The sequence below is a fragment of the Etheostoma cragini genome, chromosome 22 (genome assembly GCF_013103735.1).
Source record: "Etheostoma cragini isolate CJK2018 chromosome 22, CSU_Ecrag_1.0, whole genome shotgun sequence".
NCBI classification, from domain to species: Eukaryota; Metazoa; Chordata; class Actinopteri; order Perciformes; family Percidae; genus Etheostoma; species Etheostoma cragini.
In genome coordinates this window covers 8,464,666-8,483,635 of record NC_048428.1, presented here as the reverse complement: position 1 = coordinate 8,483,635, position 18,970 = coordinate 8,464,666, and the positions used below count along the sequence as shown (strand labels likewise).

Here is an 18,970-nt window from a genome sequence, read left to right as displayed (position 1 = left end):
TTACAGTTTTTGAGTCACACAGAAACAACAAATGCGACCCTGTTAATGCTGTAAAGTCGCCAGTAATTAATGTCGAGAAATGGGAATAGCAGGGTAAAGTAATTCCACACATTGTAATACAAAAACTACAACACATACATTGTGTAGCGACAGGCTACTAGAAGTCGCTAGTATCAGCTAGCGCTAGCTAACGTCAACATTATGTAGCTGTTAGCTAACGCTAGGTTAGCTAGAATGGTTTGTCGTGACTGCCTGGAACGCTCTCTAGCTCAGTCGTGAGTCGTGACCACAGACTGTATACATATTGATTAATAATATTGATTAATTATATAATAATATTATTAACGGTATATGGTCGTGACTTGAAGTCACAACTTACGAGATAAAAACTGTGTCCGGAAAGTACCCGTGTAGCAAATAGACGTTGGTCCAACATTGTATTTCTGTCGTAGCGTTAAAGGTTGGGCCAACGAAACCAACCAATATTATGTTTGCTAGCTAAGTAGCATAATCATAGACATTATATATCTATGAGAATAGTACCCAAATGAATAAAGGGAAAATGAATTTATTGCTGAGTGAAATAACACCTCATCATATACGATCTTTGAAAGCAGTGAGACAAGGGGACGTCGCTTTGACGATTTTAGCCGACTTGTATCGAAGTCTGCCGCCACCGGCAGAACTGCTCGTCTCTATAAACAGGCTTCTCCTAATGCAGTTTTCCACCCGCTCTTTGTCAGCGACCTGCGGCTGACTGACGACGAGTTTCCCTTTAAGTTGATGGCGGACACAATCATGTCTTATTTAATAATTTTGTGTAATGTCGGCTGGCAGAAACATGGACAAAACAGTAACGTTAAAAACCAGCGACGGTAGGAGAGGAGTCTATTAGCATCATCTCACCCCAAAGTGGCTAACAGGAGTCCAGTGTCCTTGCTTGTGTCAAAGACAGCGCTGGTGTTTATTAGAGACTACACTTCTCTGGGACAGAAATGTCTTTTCATATAACAGGCAAAGCCGTCTGGCATCGAGACGCAAAGAAGACACGGTGAATGCGGTACTCCCTATAAGTCTCCCCGCCTCCCCCGCTATGTTTTGGAGGTTTGGAAGAGACTAACGGGCAGTAGCATTTGGGATCACATTGGACAACATTTTAAACGGGTGAGTAGCAGTTTGCGTCTGGTTTTAAAGCCAGGCAGACTTTGTAATATTGTAATATCAGCCGCTGTGTGTTTCGCCAGTCTGCCGGGGCAGGTGTGCGTCTTGGCGGTCCTGTACGACCAGCCTGGCGCAGCTGCTTCACCCCTCTGCATTGTCATTTTATTCTCCTCACACTGTCACTCTATCTGCCATTGTGTAAGTACTTCCTCAGAGGCCAGCCAGTCCCATGTGTTGTTACATTCCCCCCACGTCCTTTAACCCCCTGTTGTAAAAGCTCTTATGTAAACCCTGTGGGATTTTTTTTGTTGTTGTTGAAAGACTTCCTGGCTCTGTGTAAGGAAAACACGGCAACTGTGGCTGCTTGAGGAGCACCATGTGCACCGACAGATGAGGCTGCTGAGGAAAGCACAGGCTGTTCACATTCCAGCCCTCAACTGGGAACACAGAGAGCAGCCTGTAATACAGAGAGGGAAGGGCTCCCTCTCCTCTAAAAACACCCATCCTTTTAGGGTTTTAGCCCACAGCCCTTTTTTTTAAACTGTTTTACTTGTTTTCTTTCTCCCCATGTACCATTAAAGGCTACTGACAGATAGGCTACACTTGACAACAAAACTCCTTTTGACTGGAGTTTCTTCCTTGTATTAACCTTAACCTATTGTGTGGCCTCTAAAATGTAAGAAAATAGTGCATGACTACTCATTTCAGCTCTTCAGGGGATGTTTATGTACGTGTACAAGTATGATTTTTATATTCCTGGTACTAAATTAACTCTTTGGGTGGACAGAATTGGATTATGTCAATACTTGGCACAAGTATTTCTTCTGTTCAGTAGGAATCTCTGGATAGATATTTCCACAGTGTTTAAAATAGTGTAGTCTCATTGTGAAAGACCCAGTGTGTCACTCTTTGCTCTGGAAATAATGGAGTCAGTCGAAATGCGACGTTACTGTGAACTTTCATATGAGTGTCACTCCACAAGGCAGGAAAACGGCAGGCAGGAAATACCACGTGGCTGGTATATCAGGTGAACACACATAAGCGTCAAAGTAAAATTAGCAAAGTAATGGCTATATGTGTGATATCTAAATATATTCAGATGTTGATACTGTAAGTATGCACAAGACCAGGACCCTGAAACTAAAGCAATTAATGTAATTCAGCTGTCATTTATTACTTTATTTATACCTGTGCTTTTCCTACTGTAATGGATTGTTAAAGGTTATTTTCTTTTTTCCATGAACTCTAAGAGTTAGCCTGCTACATGTCAGTCTTGTGTTGGGTGTTTAAACTATAAATAATGCTGTGTAGTTGTTGTCTTCCACAGAGCTCTCCGACGTCTCTTCCCTTCTGTCTGGGGTACAACCTCCCCCTCACCTCCACCCCCAATGATGACTTCCCCGGACTCTCCACCTCTGGTCTCCCCTTCCCCGTGCCCTGCTCCCCCTCCATCCCTCCCCTCCTCACCAGTTCCCTCCTCCCCAGCCCCTTCTTCCTCCTCCCTGCCTGCCCCACCCTCGCTGCCTCCCACGGGGGAGGTGATGGTGCTGGCTCTGGGCAGGAAGAAGCAGAGGGTTCTGATTGCTCTCTCCATCCTGCCCAACCTCTTCCTAGCCTTCCTGCTCTCTTCCGACCCCCTCATCACCCTCTCCCCGCCCCATCACTGCCACCTGCCGGGGCCCTTACCATCGCCTGAGGTGCTGAATGCCTCCCTGCCCTGGGAGAAGGGGGAGAGGCATGGGGACAGCGGGGGCCTGTCCCAGTGTATGCAGTACGTCAACGGCAGCCAGTCAGCAATAGTGGTATGCAAGGCCGGCTGGGACTACAATGTTACAGAAGGGCTCAGGAAAAACATCGTTACTGAGGTAAAGCCCTGGCCTGGGATGCTCCTGAACTCTCTCATTATGGTCCTGGTCTAGTTCATTGTTTTGGCTTTCTGTGGCGGGGGTTCCTTTTTGTTTATGCATGGATCTAGGCCGTAAAATACTAAAACAGTGGTTATCCTGTATTTATCCACAGGAGGGTCTTGCTGAGCATGCAGCCTCTTCTCCTGGTGGCTTGTAAAGCCTCAGATGTTGCTAGTTTATAATGCAACATAGCATTTAATCGCCTATGTTTTTAAGTGAAGTTTTGGTTATAGTTGTGTGGAGATTCGGGAGAACCACATCAAATTTTCCAACACAAACCTCCTGTTTGGTCCACACCAAACAGGAGGTTAATACCAAGTCAGCGTGATGCTGTTGTTCCATACACACCACTGCTAAACTGCAGAAATATACATGATTAGATACATTTAAAAAAAAAAAAGCTCTGTATAGGTATAGTGTCTCTCATACACTCACCTGTCTTTATGTGGTGTGAGTTTACCAGACTTCGGTAGTTTGCTCCTCATCTCAGCTTCAGGGAAAAAGGCTTAAATAATTTAAATTAATAAATCTGAAAACTTTTCACAGCCCCCCTGGCAAAGTACCACAGACCCCATTTTGAAAATCACTGGAATATCAAACTCAAATCTCCGACAGTTGGGTGGTATTGTGGGTTATGTAGGCACCAGGTTTTGACAAGGAAGAAGACCAAATACATGGGTCTGCTACATCAGTATTTATACTTTTTTTAAAACTGTCCATCTTGAGTCTTGCAACGCCCTTTTGCCAGTTGTTAGTTGGACTTTTATTCATCCGTGAGGGTAGGGCTGGGACGCCAGGTTGGGCAAAGCTTGGTGACTCATTCAGAATTGTGTTTTACTTACGTCACTGTGACAACGTTAGCGGCCGTTAGAGAGAGATTTCTGAGAATGTGAAGAAGTCAAAGTTTCCTTACATACGTACATTGCGGAGGAAGAACAATCTCTGCTCACAACCTGATTGGTATTGAGGTAGAAAAAGATTATACTTAAATTAATGGACAACCTTGTTATGCTTTGGAATATGATTGGCAACAATTTGCATGTAATGGGGACATATACAAACATAGTGATGATCCTTTAAAAAGACTTTCTTATGGGCATCTCAGTAAATGTTAAACCATGTGCCTCACTGCTCTGAGGAGTTAAACCACCATGGACACAACTTTGTATCTTTTAACCTTTTAACTGTAACTTCTTGTCATACACGTATAATACAGCAGACAGGCAGATTAAAGATAAGCTACAGTGGAAGAGGGAATATTGTGTCAAGGGTGACATTCTCTTGCCTTTAGAATTGCGTTGTGTCCCCTAAAAGAAACACCAGGAATATTGACAGGTTTGAGAAAAAAACCTCATATGCACATAACTACACAATCAAAGGATTTCTCCAAATAAGAGAAAAAGAATCTATTCGAGTGGCCAGTGGAGCTTGTGTTTCTCAGTGCAATTATAGATTCAGGTCTAATTCTCAAATTTCTAAATGTAGGAAAAAGCTGCTCTGCTGCTCACGCTGTTCATATTCATGACGGCAACCCACGTCATACATGTATTCGATTTGTTATAACAGGTAACCAATATGATAAATACAGCAGGTAAATGCTGTGTTGGTGCATTAATGTCTCACTATGTATACTACTTGCTTGACCAGTGTGGGGAAAAAACATGCATTTCCTCTCTGAGCTGTATATCATAAAAGAGCCTGGACGGCTGCTCAGTTTCCCACTCTCTGGCCTGTGTGTCTGTTTTGTGGGAACCACACCCAGCCCTCCAGTCCCTGGTATTAGGGCAGTTCAGTGGTAATCCACCCACATCACTGCAGAGAGCTGAGGATACATAAACGCTGCCAAGGGAAGCATTTAGCAAAAGCATGTGTGCAACATATCCATTCTTAAAGGCATACAGTAAGTAGCATGCTTACAGTCTCGTCCATCCACCCATCGTTTTACATACTGCAAGGGCCCTGGGCGGACATATTTGGGCTCTTAAATCAGGTTAAGCTCAGAAAGTATATATATTTTTTGCTGTCATGCCGATCTGTTCCTCCAGTGATATTCGCTTTGCTGAGCTGGCTGTCTGCTGATCAGGAAGCAGGAGAGCCTCTGATCAGCTTTGTTTCCGCCACAATCAATAAATACTGTCACTTCAATAGAGACAAACTCCACTTAACATCTCTGGGTTGTGGATCTACGGGCTAATGCACAAGCACTTCCTGTCATTATTATTCAATAATGTTGACAAAGCATTTATATAGTAGTAGCTATACATTTTATACATACCTGGGTGTATTACCCATGGGGACGACATTGCAAATTACTAAGCAGGACTTTATTGCAGTATTCCATTTATTGGAATAGTATTGATTTGTCAGATTAAACGTGTCTGAATGGATTTTTTTTTTCAATAAATCTACTATATCACCATAAATACCGTGTGTGTAGATATATATATTCTTGTTCTATCTCTCTATTAAGATTCTTGTTGTGTTCAAGCTGAAAAGTCATCCTAAAACCTCTGTAACCTCGCTCTGATGGCAAACATTTAGTGAAAATAACAACAAAAAGGAATGAACAAAGTTGTAGTTGAGACTATCACACAATAGCAACAGGCTCTGTTTCAGTCTGAAATGTGAAAGGGAGAAATGTTGCAGGTTTCACTCCTCCCCGGAGTGACGTACAGGACCTGATTGCTGCCTTATTCCCAAAAACCAGTCTGAGGAGTTTACAAACTCGTTTGTTTACATTTTACCCTCCTCCTGTTGTCCAAAGAGTTCCACCCGGATGAGCACTATGGGTTGCTGTGCTGCCCTTTACCCGACTGGTGCACACTGTTGTGGCTCTGTGCCTCAGCAATAGGACAGCTGATATTATGTGACAGGCTTTTATGTTTCTGTGCACGGACTCCAATTATATAAGGCCTTTTTTTTTTGCTGGCCCTCTGCTGTCCCTCTCTAGATCGTTAAAATCTTTTTGCTTTTAGCGGCCAGCACACAGCGACATTAGAAGAGCTCAGCTGTTGATGCAAATCAGTGGCTTCGCTTGATTTGATCAAAACTGAGAGCAGATTTCTGTTTTTTTTAAACAAATAAGCCCACTTTTTAGGCCCACTGATATTGCACTAGTATTATGTAAATTGGCCCAGTAGCTGCTACTGTTACTATTTACTATACTGATATTTACTGATACTGCTGCCACTACTACTACTAATGAATGTAATACATTGCTATCACCACATACACAGTAATTTTATAAGTTTACCTCGTCCTTTGTTTGTATTGTATCTTGTAGTCTGAGGATCCTGAAGGCTTTATACTGTGTCATTCTCTCAGCCAGTAATCTCCTTTTGTAATCCAAGTGCACACATCATTATTTTTTAAAACACAAAACCACACAGTAAAAGAACACGTGTTAATACATCCAGAAAGGACCAGACACTAAATCTCTTGCACCATCTCTGTGAAGTAATTGCATATAAATCATAATATTCATGTGTTCTGTGAATAAATGAAACTGGGCTGCCTTTGGAACGAAGTAACTAATTCATTAAGCAATTAATTAAGTGAGCAATTTAATTTGCCGGAGGCTCGTTTCTTCATGAGTAAGTCAAGCTAGCAATCAATGTGACTGCTCAGTGATGTTATACTATGCTACTACACTATATTATGGCTTAGGGCTTTAAAAAAGGCAGATAGGAAGGCACCACACGTCCAACTCTCTTTGGAAGCAAATAGCTTCTGCTTGTCTTTTGTTGTCTTCAAAACTAGACACATCTATCTGAAATATGTCTTCACAGCCAGGTGTAAATTAGGTGTAATATTTCCTTTCTTTTTGGTACGCCGATGTCCTTAAATTACGGACAATCTCCCCAGCGCTATGTCAGCGCTGGTATTATGGTCTGGCTACACTGCTTATCTATCAATCTACCACTTTTTATTTACAGTTTACAAACAGTCTAACATGTGTAACTTGTTAATGATAATGATTTATGGTAAACATAGGTAGTAGGGCAGAAAACTAAGCGCAGCTAAAAATATTGATTCATTCATTTTCAGTTAGTGAATTTAAGTAATTCATTTAGAAAAAAATCAAATCGTTTATAGTTATTACTATCTATTTTTTTATTATTATTTTTTGACATTTAGAAATTATATACAAGTGAACAAACAAAATATGATCTCAAACATAATGATTTTTTTCTTTTCTATCATTGTCATAGATAAAGGATTTAATTTATTTAGGGTATGGACCTCACCTTGCACTCTTCTATTCATCCTTTGCTCAAAAGAAGGGTCAGAATAATTTCACCAAAAAGATTATTGTTAGCTGCATTTCTTATAGGTAATGGGGTCAAAATGTGAACTTAAGTTTTGGTTGGTTGGAATATTAATGAAACATTCCAGTGTGTCGATCTGGATTTCTATCTCTTCCATTTTCCTGTTGCTCCATATGTGTGGTGATGTCTGCCTGAAGACTTCCTGTTCTCCAACATGTATGTTGTAATTACCTGCACCGATAATAACTAACAGATCTGTCTTCCTCTCTCTTGTGTCTGTGCTGTCCAGTGGGACCTGGTGTGTGCTCAGTACTGGCTGGTCCCAGTGGAGGAAGTGTGTTTCATCCTGGGCGTCCTAACTGGCTGTCTCGGCCTAGGCTATGCTGCTGACAGGTAATACACACACACACACACACACACACACACACACACACACACACACACACACACACACACACACACACACACACACACACACACACACACACACACACACACACACACACACACACACAAACACCAGTGTTTCTTGCAGGCTGTGTGGTTTAGAAAAGACCAAATTTACAACCCAAGGCGATTTCTGTTAATAGGTTACTGTGTCACTAGTCTGGCAGTAGTCTGTAGCGTTAGGTCTTGCTACACCACAGATCCATTCTGGGATAAGAGAAGGAAACGCTCAGGGTTTAAACCAATCACAATCATCTTGGGCGGCCCTAAACTCCGGATGTTACAACGCTGGCTCTGCAGAATAGGATCGGGAAGGAATTTGTGTGAAACATTTGCACCTCGCAAAAGGAAAACGCCATGTATAATATTAAATGTAGTCAACTGTTCAAACAATACAGTAACGTGATTTTTTTAAAATAAGCTACTGTAGATACATGGTTAAATGTAATTTGCTCTAATAATAATCTCAGTGTGCACTTCGTTCATGGCAAATCCAACCAGTAGGTCCCAAAACGAGAGCCAAATTTTCTTCAAAACTTGCTACTTTCAGGGCACCCAGATAGCTCAGTTGGTAGAGCAGGTACCCGTGTATAGAGGTTTACTCCTTGACGCAGCCGGCCCGGGTTCGAATCCGGCCTGCGGCCCTTTGCTGCATGTCACTCCCTCTCTCTCTCCCCTTTCACAACTTCAGCTGTCCTGTCCATTAAAGGCCTAAAAAATGCCCAAAAAAATAATCTTAAAAAAAAAAATTCAGCTATTTTCAGCGAGTAGCTTGTTGGCTCAAAGTTTGTTGTTTTTTCCCTAAACTAAGGGATTTTGAGCACGGCAAAACACTGACTCAACTTCCGTGGATCCAGACTACTGTGTCAGTCTGGAAAGCGTGTTTGAGGATTGTCTTGTCATGGCATGCAACAAACTGCGCTGTTAAATCACTTTGTTTCTCAGTCTTCCATCTCTTGACATTGCAGTTCCACTACCTTAAGAATATATCACAATTAGCATTTTTTATTTATTTATTTATTTTTTTACATATAAGCAATGCATGGCATAAAAGGTAAATGTTAGTCTGAGTTTTTACATATGCCTAGTGCTTAGGACCTCACGCTCTGCACTCTACATTAAACACAACCCAAGCCCCTCTAATAATTGACATAATGGATCCAGCCCGTGTCTGCTGTGCTGTCGGGGAAGCAGTAGTTTTGTGGGGAATTGCGAGGGAGAGGATGCCAGTTTAATCAGCTAACAACCCTTATTCATTTGCTGACCAACTGAGCATAGCATCTGTTTGTTAAGACTAGTGAATTAATGCTGCCTCCTAGGGAACGTACAAAGAAAAAAAAGGGAACAGTGCAAATCTGCAGGTTGCACCTGCATGCAGCTGAACGTCACATTTAGTGACATCACAGGAGTTACACTATGTTTCAGACCTTTTGCAGATGCATTCATATGTTTTATTTATGTCTTTCTTTGTGATTGCAGCACCTTTTTGACAGCTTTGATGATGCACTTTGGTAATATATTTGAACAGGTTGTCTGCAGGTCCTTAGACATCATCTTAAAATGTAAATTCAGTTTGACAGAAATCAGGCCTTAAAAGTCTTAATGAAATTATGGGAAATTAGTTTTATTTATAAACATTTAATCTGCTTTAATTTGTAATTTTGTCTAAATGATTTGTAAATGGCATGAAACTAGGAATGGATTTGCAACATTAATGGTTAATGATGCCGTTCCTACTCTCAGTTTCTCTTGTATTATTAAATCCACTGATCATTTTCTGATCTCAACCCTCTTGCTGTAATATTTAAACTAGTGAAGTAGTGTTTTCGCCCTTGGGTACTCAGAACCTATTTACATTATCATGTACTTCTGCATCTTGGTTTAATGTTTTTTCATCTTGATATAGAATTAAATGTCCTTTCTTTTTGATGATAAAATGACTAAAGTCACTTTTGGGATGGTAGATGAACAATATCCCAATTTTTATTTCTCAGTAATTTTTTTTTGTGATCTAATTTTTTTAATTATTATTCTTTTTAGACATTTAGAAATTGTTAACAAGAGACAAACAATTGCAAACAATACTCTGTGAATGGGAATGCGTCCCAGGGCCAAAAAAACAAAACAAAACATGGAGAGGATAGTATTTATCAGTAAGTTGTATCAAAAACAACAAGAGTAATAGATTTGTGGTGTAATAATTCTGGTGTAAGGACGTGTCGGTCAGGTGGTGTTCAGTACACACTGTATCTCTGTTTCCCTGCAGGCTGGGCAGGTCCAAGACTCTGTTGACTTGTCTGACCCTGTCGGTGGTGTTTGGGGTGCTGGTGTGTGTCTCTCCGTACCCTTCCATCTTCGTTGTCATGCGTTTCTGTTTGGCGGCAGCTAGTGCGGGAGTCTACCTCATTCTGTACATCACTCGTGAGTATATGTATATATATTTTTGTTTTTTAGCAGAAAAAGATCCATCAAACATGATTGACAACGATGTTGGTGTCTCCAACATGTAGTCAGGTACAGCGACGCTAACGTCAGCATGCTAACATGTTTACAGTGACAATGCTGACGATTGGGCTGCACGATATGAGGAAAATATGCATACTAACGTTGCTGAATATCGCGATATCTATGTAACTTCAAAATAAAATGTTTAAGTGTACTCAGCTCTGCATTTCTGCTGCTTTCAGTATTCTGCTAAAATACAACAAATTGCTTGTTGAATTTAAAGCAAATAACACTAAATATTCTTTTATTGAAAAAAATTGAACATCGAATTGAACATTAAAGGCATCACTAAACAATAAGTTACATTTTAAAAGGCAGTATTCTACAGATGTTTTCATTCAACTAACTCAAAAAAAAAGAGTGTCTTTTGCGATATGTTGCAACTTTTTGCGATGTGTTTAGGGCCTCCCAGTTATTTTCAAGATGATGGTTGTATGGTATAGGGTGTGCAGCCCTGGCAGACATGCTTGTTTAGCAGGTAAGCATTTGTCAGGATTGATGATGTGTTGTCGCCTGTCAGGTCTGGAGCTGTGTGAACCGTCTCTGAGGCTGGTGGTGACCATGCTGGCCGGCCTGATGACTGTAGCCGGAGAGCTGCTGCTGCTGGCCGTTGCCCTGGGCTGCCAGTCCTGGAGGGGCCTGCTGGGAGCTGGCGCTGCCCCGCTAACACTCTTTCTCAGTTACGGGTATGTGTGTGTGTGTTTGTGTGTGTGTGTGTGTGTGTGTACGTGTATGATTATTCCTTTATAAGCCCTTTCTGTTTAATTCAATTTTCATTTTTAGCTTTTTGAATCCCTTTTGTGGCACTTCCACAATCATCCACATTTCCTTTTCATATTTAGATATTAGAATATCTAAGTATAGTAGACAGTCACAAGTATGCACGTGTGTTTATTTTCCTGTGAGACTGCAGTGACAAGAGAGTGAAGGAACCTGATAGTCTTTTGATAAAGCGTTTTGATGGCAACTGACTTGCTGAAAGCTTTGTCGGATGATATTGATCCAATCCCCTCGTCACACTGAGCCTTTTAGTTCATGTCAGAATGCATCAGGACTACTTTGTTTAAGGTCCTCAGTCACTCTGAGACCTTTGTTACAAGAGAAGCCTTCATTGCAGTTTCAATACCAAAATATAGGCGCAAACGGCGATTCGCGGCTTCAAACCTTATTTCTCCATAGCGACTTCAAAGTAATTTCACACATGTGGTCCAACGTCATTATAAAACATATCCTGCAAGCTTTATAATGAATGGACAAACAGTGCACTTTGTTTAAAATGCCTAAAACTGATTCGTAAAAAACATTTAGATTCAATTCAGAGTGAAATGTAGCTCAGTCCAGATTACCGCAATTTGAGAAAAGCAGATGACCAACACAAAAACAACTACTAATAATAAAGGTGCAAGCTGCGATTCCAAGTTCAAACCTTGATTTGTGTCATTCAATGTCCAGGTACTGGGCATTTAAAGCGCGCCCTAGTGGTCAATTGGAATGGGACTTGCAGCGTATGTGTGAGGTCATTATGTAGACATTTCCTGGATGTTTTTTTTAATGTTGATTGGACAAACATTTAGTCATTTATAGCCTGATTTGCACTCTATCAACTGCAGTTTGTTTGGATTTATAGCGCCCCGTGGTGTTCTATTGTGGTTCAGGTGCTTATGAGGACTTATCCTGAGAGATTTGTGTTGATTGGACAACAAATATGGGATTTCTGGTAAAATATGTCTATTGCCATTCACTTATCTTGCACTTGTAGCATCCACTAGGGCTGTATGTAAAGGAAGCTGTCAGGGTATATCTATTTTCCTTACGGTTGCTTATTTGTGTTCATTTATATCCAGAGCCACGCCCCTTTCAAAGTTCATTGGTCAATAACTTGAAAAGTAATTGAGATATGGACATGCTTTATATGACTCGTGATAGGCTTGATCCATTGATGATTCACTGAAAATTTGGTGGCAAATGGAACAACAGTGTAGGAGATCTCAAAAATGTGTTTCCCAAAAAATTACAAATGGCTGGAACATTTTTTAGGCGGACCGTAATGGTACTTGAGGCTTTTTTTTAGAGCACATTAAGCTGCACATGTGTGGGGAAGTCAATCGGACTCATGGTGTGGGGGGGGTGTGGCCTTTCAAAGTTTGAATTTGGAATCCTTAATTACAGCGCCACCATGTGGCCGATTGGGTTCATATTTCTATAGAAGCACACGCACACCATTTACAATCATTCCCCCAAGTTTCATGTGTCGAGCTCATTCCAACTCACGGGAATTTGAGCCGGCACGGCAGACAACAAATAATAACAATAATAACTAAAACAGCTTTGCGGTTTGAACCCTAATCAACCAAAAATATTTATTACTAGAAATGAATTGGAGGTTTGGATGAAAATCTGGATTAAGATATAAAGAATTCTGCTACTTTGTCACCCACACAGCTTATTTTTCATTCTGAAGGAGAAAATATGAGCAGCATAGTTTTGGAGCTGGGTAAAGGTGCAGAGATTGAAGAGTGGAACCAACATATTTCTTTCCTCTCCGGCAGCATTCCCGGGGTGTTTCCAGAGTCTCCTCGCTGGCTCCTGATGTCAGAGAGATCTGCAGACATGAACTCCTTCACGGAGAGAAGGAACTCCAACAGAGATGTGAGGGACGACGAGAGCTTCACAGGTGTGTGTGTGTGTGTGTGTGTGTGTGTGTGTTACCCCCCTTCAATTTTATTTAATTCTAACTTTAATTGAACCTAAAAAACTGTTACGGTTACTATTACAGGACTTATAGTTAATTTAAAATACATTTACAAACAACTTAATGGCATTATATCTTCATAATAACATCATAGTGTTATATTATGTCATAAAAATGTATACATTTTTATATTATGGTAATGAATGCTAAATAGGAGGTTTAAGTGTTACCATAGAATCTAATTTTTAAAGAGCCTGGTGCAGATACAGTATTTTAAATGGCTTTTAAACAACCTTTATATGACCTCTTATACATGTTTCTTTTCAGATAAATAAAATTGACAGTGACCTTTTGAATATTTTTACTATTGTTGAGCCGTGAATAAAAAAGAAAAGAAAAAAAAGAAATCCAGTTTTGTCCTGTTTAACTGCTGCAGAGCTGGATTCAGAGCCGGCCCCCTCCTCACGCCCTCACCTGTCCTTTCCTGAGCTCTTCCACAGCAGGAACATCTGGAAGAACATGTGTGTGCTCGGCTTCACCTCGTAAGTCATCCCACACACTCTTGACCTTCTTTTAGCACCGCTGCAGTTCTGAGTCAGCCCTTTGCCTTTGTGTAGCACTTTATTCACAGGAACCGGCTGTTGTCTCATATTTCATCCTGAAAGTATTCTGACAGATTTTGTTTGTGATGTTCGTCCACTCCGACTCTCGTGACTCTTTTCTATTTTAAAAAGAAAAACTCTTATAATGACTGCTTACTCTTTGTCTTTTTTTGGGGTCATTCCTCCCTCAGATTCATCTCTCACGGCATTAGTCACTGTTACAGCTCTTTCCGAGGAGACGTCAGAGGCACGGCCCCCAGCTTCTATTGGACCTACCTGCTGTCTGTGTGCGCCGGGGGTGGGGCCTGGCTGTTGCTCTGGGCGACCGTAGACAGGTGCGGCCGCCGTGGCATCCTGCTCCTCGCCATGACGATGACGGGGCTGGCCTCTTTGATCCTCCTGGGACTAATGGAGTGTAAGCACGCTGTAGTTGCAGGACATTGTTTTCTCCAAAGAGACAGATGAAGGAAGCTATTAAAAGTCTTTGCCCACAAGGTGGACACAGTCCTCCTTCCTCTCCCCAGACGTCCCCCCCCTGTCACTGCACAGACTTTATTTGAGGCTTGAATGAGGATTAAAGGCCTTTTCTTCATCATCTCATAATTAGACAGAAGGTGAAAGTTAGTTTAGTTGATGTTAAGCTCAGCTTCATGTTAGGCTTTTGTTTCATGCATTATGAAATAGATGAAAGGCGAACTGCTTAGCTCTGTTCATGGAAAAATACATCCCAGGTGGCTTTGTCTTTCCACAGCGTGGTGTAGAAACACACTCACAGTTGCCTCAGTCTCAGTCTCCCCCTTGTGGCTGAAAATGAGTACGGCATTCAGTTTATGTAGGACACTGCGGTGGCAGCAAAGTCAAAGCCGTGTCAGGCGCTTTAGTCATGCATCAAAGGCCGAGGGGGCAGCAGCAGCACTGGCCGCTGACGGCGTTTCAGGTGACCTCTTAGAGGCTGCTCCCTGCTCTCTGAGTCTACTGTTTATTGGAACGGATGACTCAGAGTTCTACAGTGGAAATCAACAGGGCATCATGGTAAATCATATGAAAATGAAAAACCGAATATCTGCAATTCATCAATGTAGTCCATAGTAGGGTTGGGCGGTAATCAATAAAAGTCATAGGAGACAAGGATAAAATATTAAATGTAATTTATTAAATGCCTAAAAATGCTAATATGTGGTTGTCATAGAGAGAGAGAGAGAGAGAGAGAGAGAGAGAGAGAGAGAGAGAGACTTGGAGAAGAACAAGACTCCTGCAGTTTGGCAGCATTTCAGGTTTGGACCTAATGAGAAGGGAGAGGTGTTTCAGTATTAGTGATTGGTTTTCAGTTTGTGAATGGTGCTCAGGCCAACAGTTTGGTGACGCCGCCTGAGCCTTATGTCATCATTTTTAATTAGTCACACTAACACCCTATTACCGTGAGATAGCGAGCAGATTTAACGGTATCAAAACTTGGATACTGCCCAACTCTAGTCCCTAGTTACTGATGCCTGTGCTTCCTCCTTCCCTTTAGATCTCAGTGAGACAGCCATCACAGTTTTTTCAGTGCTGGGTCTCTTCTCCTCCCAGGCCACCGCCTCCCTCTGCATCCTCTTCACTGCAGAGATCATGCCCACCGTCATCAGGTAACACTAACACCGCAACGCTGATTTAAGAGTTAAAGCAGACTTTTCTGAATTCAGTTTTTGAAAATGTATTAAGATGTGGAATATTAGTTTCTTTGGAAAAGAGCCTGCTCAGCCCATTAGTGCTGCCAAAATGACTCAGGACATTAAAAATGCAGAAAATTGTGAGGAAGGAGAGAGGAAAAGTCCATTAATATGTATTAGTTATGACTAACAATCCTGATTAACTGGTATCTCTCTTAAAGTGACATAACAGCTTAGTTTCTCTTCTTTTAAAATTTTTGGAAAAGCTTCTTCACTTTCTTTTTAAGAGTTAGATGAGAAGATTAAACCACTCACAGATCGTCTGGAAACAGGGTCACACAACTAACTCAACTTTTACACTTTGGTTCTGCATGGACTTTACCAACAAGATATACCTTGGCTGGTAGAAACTTTAGAGATGTGACTAGCTTTTTGAAATGTAACAGACATGAAACATGAAAGTGGTACACATTTTCTCCTAATTAAATAATAAATTACGGCAATTATCAAAATGTTGAACTTCACAATTTCATACAGAGACAACAGAGCAACAATAGGCCTGTTTTACTCTTTTTATACAAAATTTATCAGACAATTTAATAAAAATCTTTGCAAATGCTATTTTACTTCTAATAAAACAATAAATAAAATTAAAAAAAAAAAAATCTGCACCCAATGGAAGTTCTGTTTTTGAGTATGGCATGACTGAATATGAAAAATGAAATCCTAGCGTATATGTGGAAGATGTGTGTGTGTGTATACGTGTCCAATGTGCAGCTGTGTGTGTCTGCAGGGGCAGTGGTGTGGGTGCGGTGCTGGCCCTGGGCTGCGTGGGCCGCCTCAGCTCCCCGCTCATGGACCTGAGGAACCACTACGGTTACTTCCTTCACCACGTGGTCTACTCCTCTCTGGCCCTGCTGGCCGTGCTGTCCATACTGCTGCTGCCTGAGAGCAAGAGGAAGCCGCTGCCCCAGACGCTGGCCGACGGTGAGCAGTACAGACGCCCCCCACTGGGCAGGAGGAGGAGGGACAATGTGCCGCTGCTAGCCACGCCCAACCCAGAGACCTAAAAGACCCCTGAAAAAGAGGTCGGAATGTGCTTCAACCACCGACTTTACAGCCAGACGATTTACATCCATCGTGCTCGTGCAGAGGAAGAGAAAGAGACGAGGGCTGCACAGATAATTGTGGACGGACGATGAAGGGCGGTGATGAACGTGATTACACCGTCTAAGCTTCCTAACATATCATCCTCTAGTCATTCCAAACGCAGGCGGTGGGGTCGAGCCACTCGTCTTCACCATTCTCTATTTCCTGCCATTCAGTTGTGTGACGCACGATGTTCAGAGACACATGGAGGGCATTCTACATCTTCATCTCCTACTGATTAGACGGCACCCCCCCCCCACACACACACCCACAAACACACCACCACCATGTGACACACCAGCATACCCTGTTGCACGCCGTCGTCCTGTGCGTCTGTCATAGAGATGTTTGCTGCTTACTACCGACACTCCAGACCAGATGTGGGTCAGAGAGTAGTTAATAGTAGTAATTATTCCTAGCATTTGTCTTAACCTGCATAGAAAGTCTTTTGTCGTGTTTGCTGTGTACGACGACACTAGAAGTGCTTGAAGAAGGTGTGCAAAATCAAAGCAAAGTCAGCTTTGTATACCTCTATTCTGTGGCGGACCACAGTTCTCGAACATTTGTTGCAAGACTCAATGGAGTGTGGATGCCTTGTAAATACTCTTAACTTAGTTTCTTTAACTTCTAAGGGCATCTGAGTTTAGCTAAAGCTGACCCTGTGGCTGAAAACTACAGAACAGTATGCATTGCAGAGGACAAGCGCTAAAAAGCACTTTTAAAGATTCTTTTTAAAGACGATGGTGGTTAACATGCCCCAAATCTTCAAAATGTATGGACAGTTTTATTAGCGTCAATAAACTATTATCGGTATTGGAATCAGAGGCAAAAAAAAAGAAAAAGGCCTTGAAACAGAAAGGGGGTCATGTTCAAATAGTTAAATCCACATACTGGATCTGGCCTGGAGCCAGCAATGTGTATGTCTTATTTATGTTGTTATTAAGCAAAATCAGTAAATTATCCAGAGGCCTAGCATTCTTTAAAGTATTAATCTAAATATTGTTTAATTGGGTTGAGATGACTCTCTTATCAAATAACAGTGAAGCTGTAAACTGTTTCTGTATTTCCTCAAAAGCTTATAGTTACTCAATACCTCTCTAGACGACCAGTGGGAGCTGTAAGAGAATAGACGGGTACAAACAAACTGCGGTCAAAGTTTAAATGGTGGCTTGTATAACCAGCACACATATATTTTGTCAGCACTTAAATGTGGTAGTTTTGAAAGAATTTTACCTGAATGTTTCTTGATGCTGGAGAAAGGGCCCGTTGATTATGCTCCAGGAGGTTTGAACGGGAGCTGAAGAGGGCCCCGGAGCGCCAAATTACACCCCCCCCCCGACTCCTCAAACACGCACCATGGATATATTTTCTTCATGGCTTCTTTATTTTGAGCGAGCTGGCTGACGCCACGTTTCATAATGGTTCAGTCATGTGGGAGAATTACCTAAGCATGTCGGTTTTAGTGTACGTTCCCCAGTGTATGTTAATGTGTGCTCTGGTAATTCTTTTTCTTGTCTTTGTTCGTGGGTGCGTGATATTAGGAGGAAGGGGGAGGTGTTTAATTTGGACTCTGATGTTGAGGATTCACTAAAGAAGTTTATAAAAAAAAGAATACTCACTTCTGCTGACAGCTTCTTCCTCTGTCAGCTTTTGGTAGTTTTTATCTCCTCTGTTTGTTGCACTCAACAAGTCCTAACACATACACACTGATAATTATTATCACTACGATTAACTTGGCTCGAATAGTGTTATGTCTGACAACACTGATGATCTGTTCATTGATGAGTGTGATGCAGTTAACCCTATAGCCTGATTTCATGTAAAATAAAACTGGTTAAATTAACAAGACACAGACTATTTTTTTCAAGATTTGTTACATGTGAATCACTGTCTGCAATGATAAATGCGGAGAAGATGATACCACTGAAAATAGGGAGGTAATTACGTTACATATCTTAGCACATAGTGTTCTTTAAATCAATCATTAACCAGAAGTAACATACAGTCTCTATGGACCTAGAGGCCTGACACCTAAACACTATACAATGCATACGATACATTTCTAGCAGAGTTTTTCAAATGCACACAGGAATATCTGCCAGTAGCAGTATTTCCTTCTGATATTTTGTATGTGATGTTGACGTAACGCTGAAGTTGTAGCCCAGTCGAATCTCAGTGTGAACTGCTGCTAAATCTCTCTAATCTGTTTTGGAAATCCCGCTGATGCTACGTATGTGAAAATCTGATCTGCCAGCTGGCCTGGAGCTGAGGCGTATTACCCACCTGTGAATAATTAGTAACAACTGCACATAACTGACACATTCAATGTTTATACTTTTTCATGCCCATACATACAGTACAGTTGCACTTTTTTGTTATTATTATGAGAGGATTAAAAGTGAATGGAGGGAACTTGTTTTAGAAAGCTTTGCTGTAAAGGAAGCACAGAGGGCGTAGTAGTGGCACAGAATGCAAATTGAGAAAAGTCAGAAACTGAGCAAACCCCAGACAACACACAAACATGTTAAGTTTGTTTCAAGTGTGAAATCCTGCAAATGTAATGTCTGGTGCTGTGAGACAGGCCACAGCA

General features: G+C 41.5%; 1 protein-coding gene across 3 annotated transcripts; it reads left to right on the top strand.

Annotated features, from left to right (window-relative positions):
- The first annotated feature begins 910 nt into the window (after positions 1–910).
- slc22a17 (solute carrier family 22 member 17) lies at positions 911–17,224 on the top strand. Of its 3 annotated transcripts, none has more exons than XM_034862101.1 (10): positions 911–1,164; positions 2,489–3,026; positions 7,626–7,729; positions 10,050–10,204; positions 10,809–10,974; positions 12,838–12,962; positions 13,417–13,522; positions 13,774–13,997; positions 15,096–15,207; positions 16,025–16,301. In XM_034862101.1, the coding sequence occupies exons 2-10, from the start codon at positions 2,550–2,552 to the stop codon at positions 16,299–16,301; spliced, it is 1,746 nt and encodes a 581-aa protein (XP_034717992.1). In that variant the 5' UTR covers positions 911–1,164; positions 2,489–2,549. The 3 variants fall into 3 exon arrangements, with proteins under 3 accessions (XP_034717992.1, XP_034717993.1, XP_034717994.1); XM_034862102.1 differs by having other exon boundaries at positions 950–1,164; positions 2,473–3,026; XM_034862103.1 differs by lacking the exon at positions 911–1,164 and having other exon boundaries at positions 2,550–3,026; positions 16,025–17,224.
- Positions 17,225–18,970: the final 1,746 nt, after the last annotated feature.

Coding starts and splice junctions, on each gene's coding strand:
- slc22a17 (XM_034862103.1), top strand. CDS start 2,550: ATGATGACTTCCCCGGACTCTCCACCTCTGGTCTCCCCTTCCCCGTGC. Junction 10,205..10,808: donor CCTCATTCTGTACATCACTC/GTGAGTATATGT, acceptor GTCGCCTGTCAG/GTCTGGAGCTGTGTGAACCG. Junction 13,523..13,773: donor TGTGTGCTCGGCTTCACCTC/GTAAGTCATCCC, acceptor TTCCTCCCTCAG/ATTCATCTCTCACGGCATTA.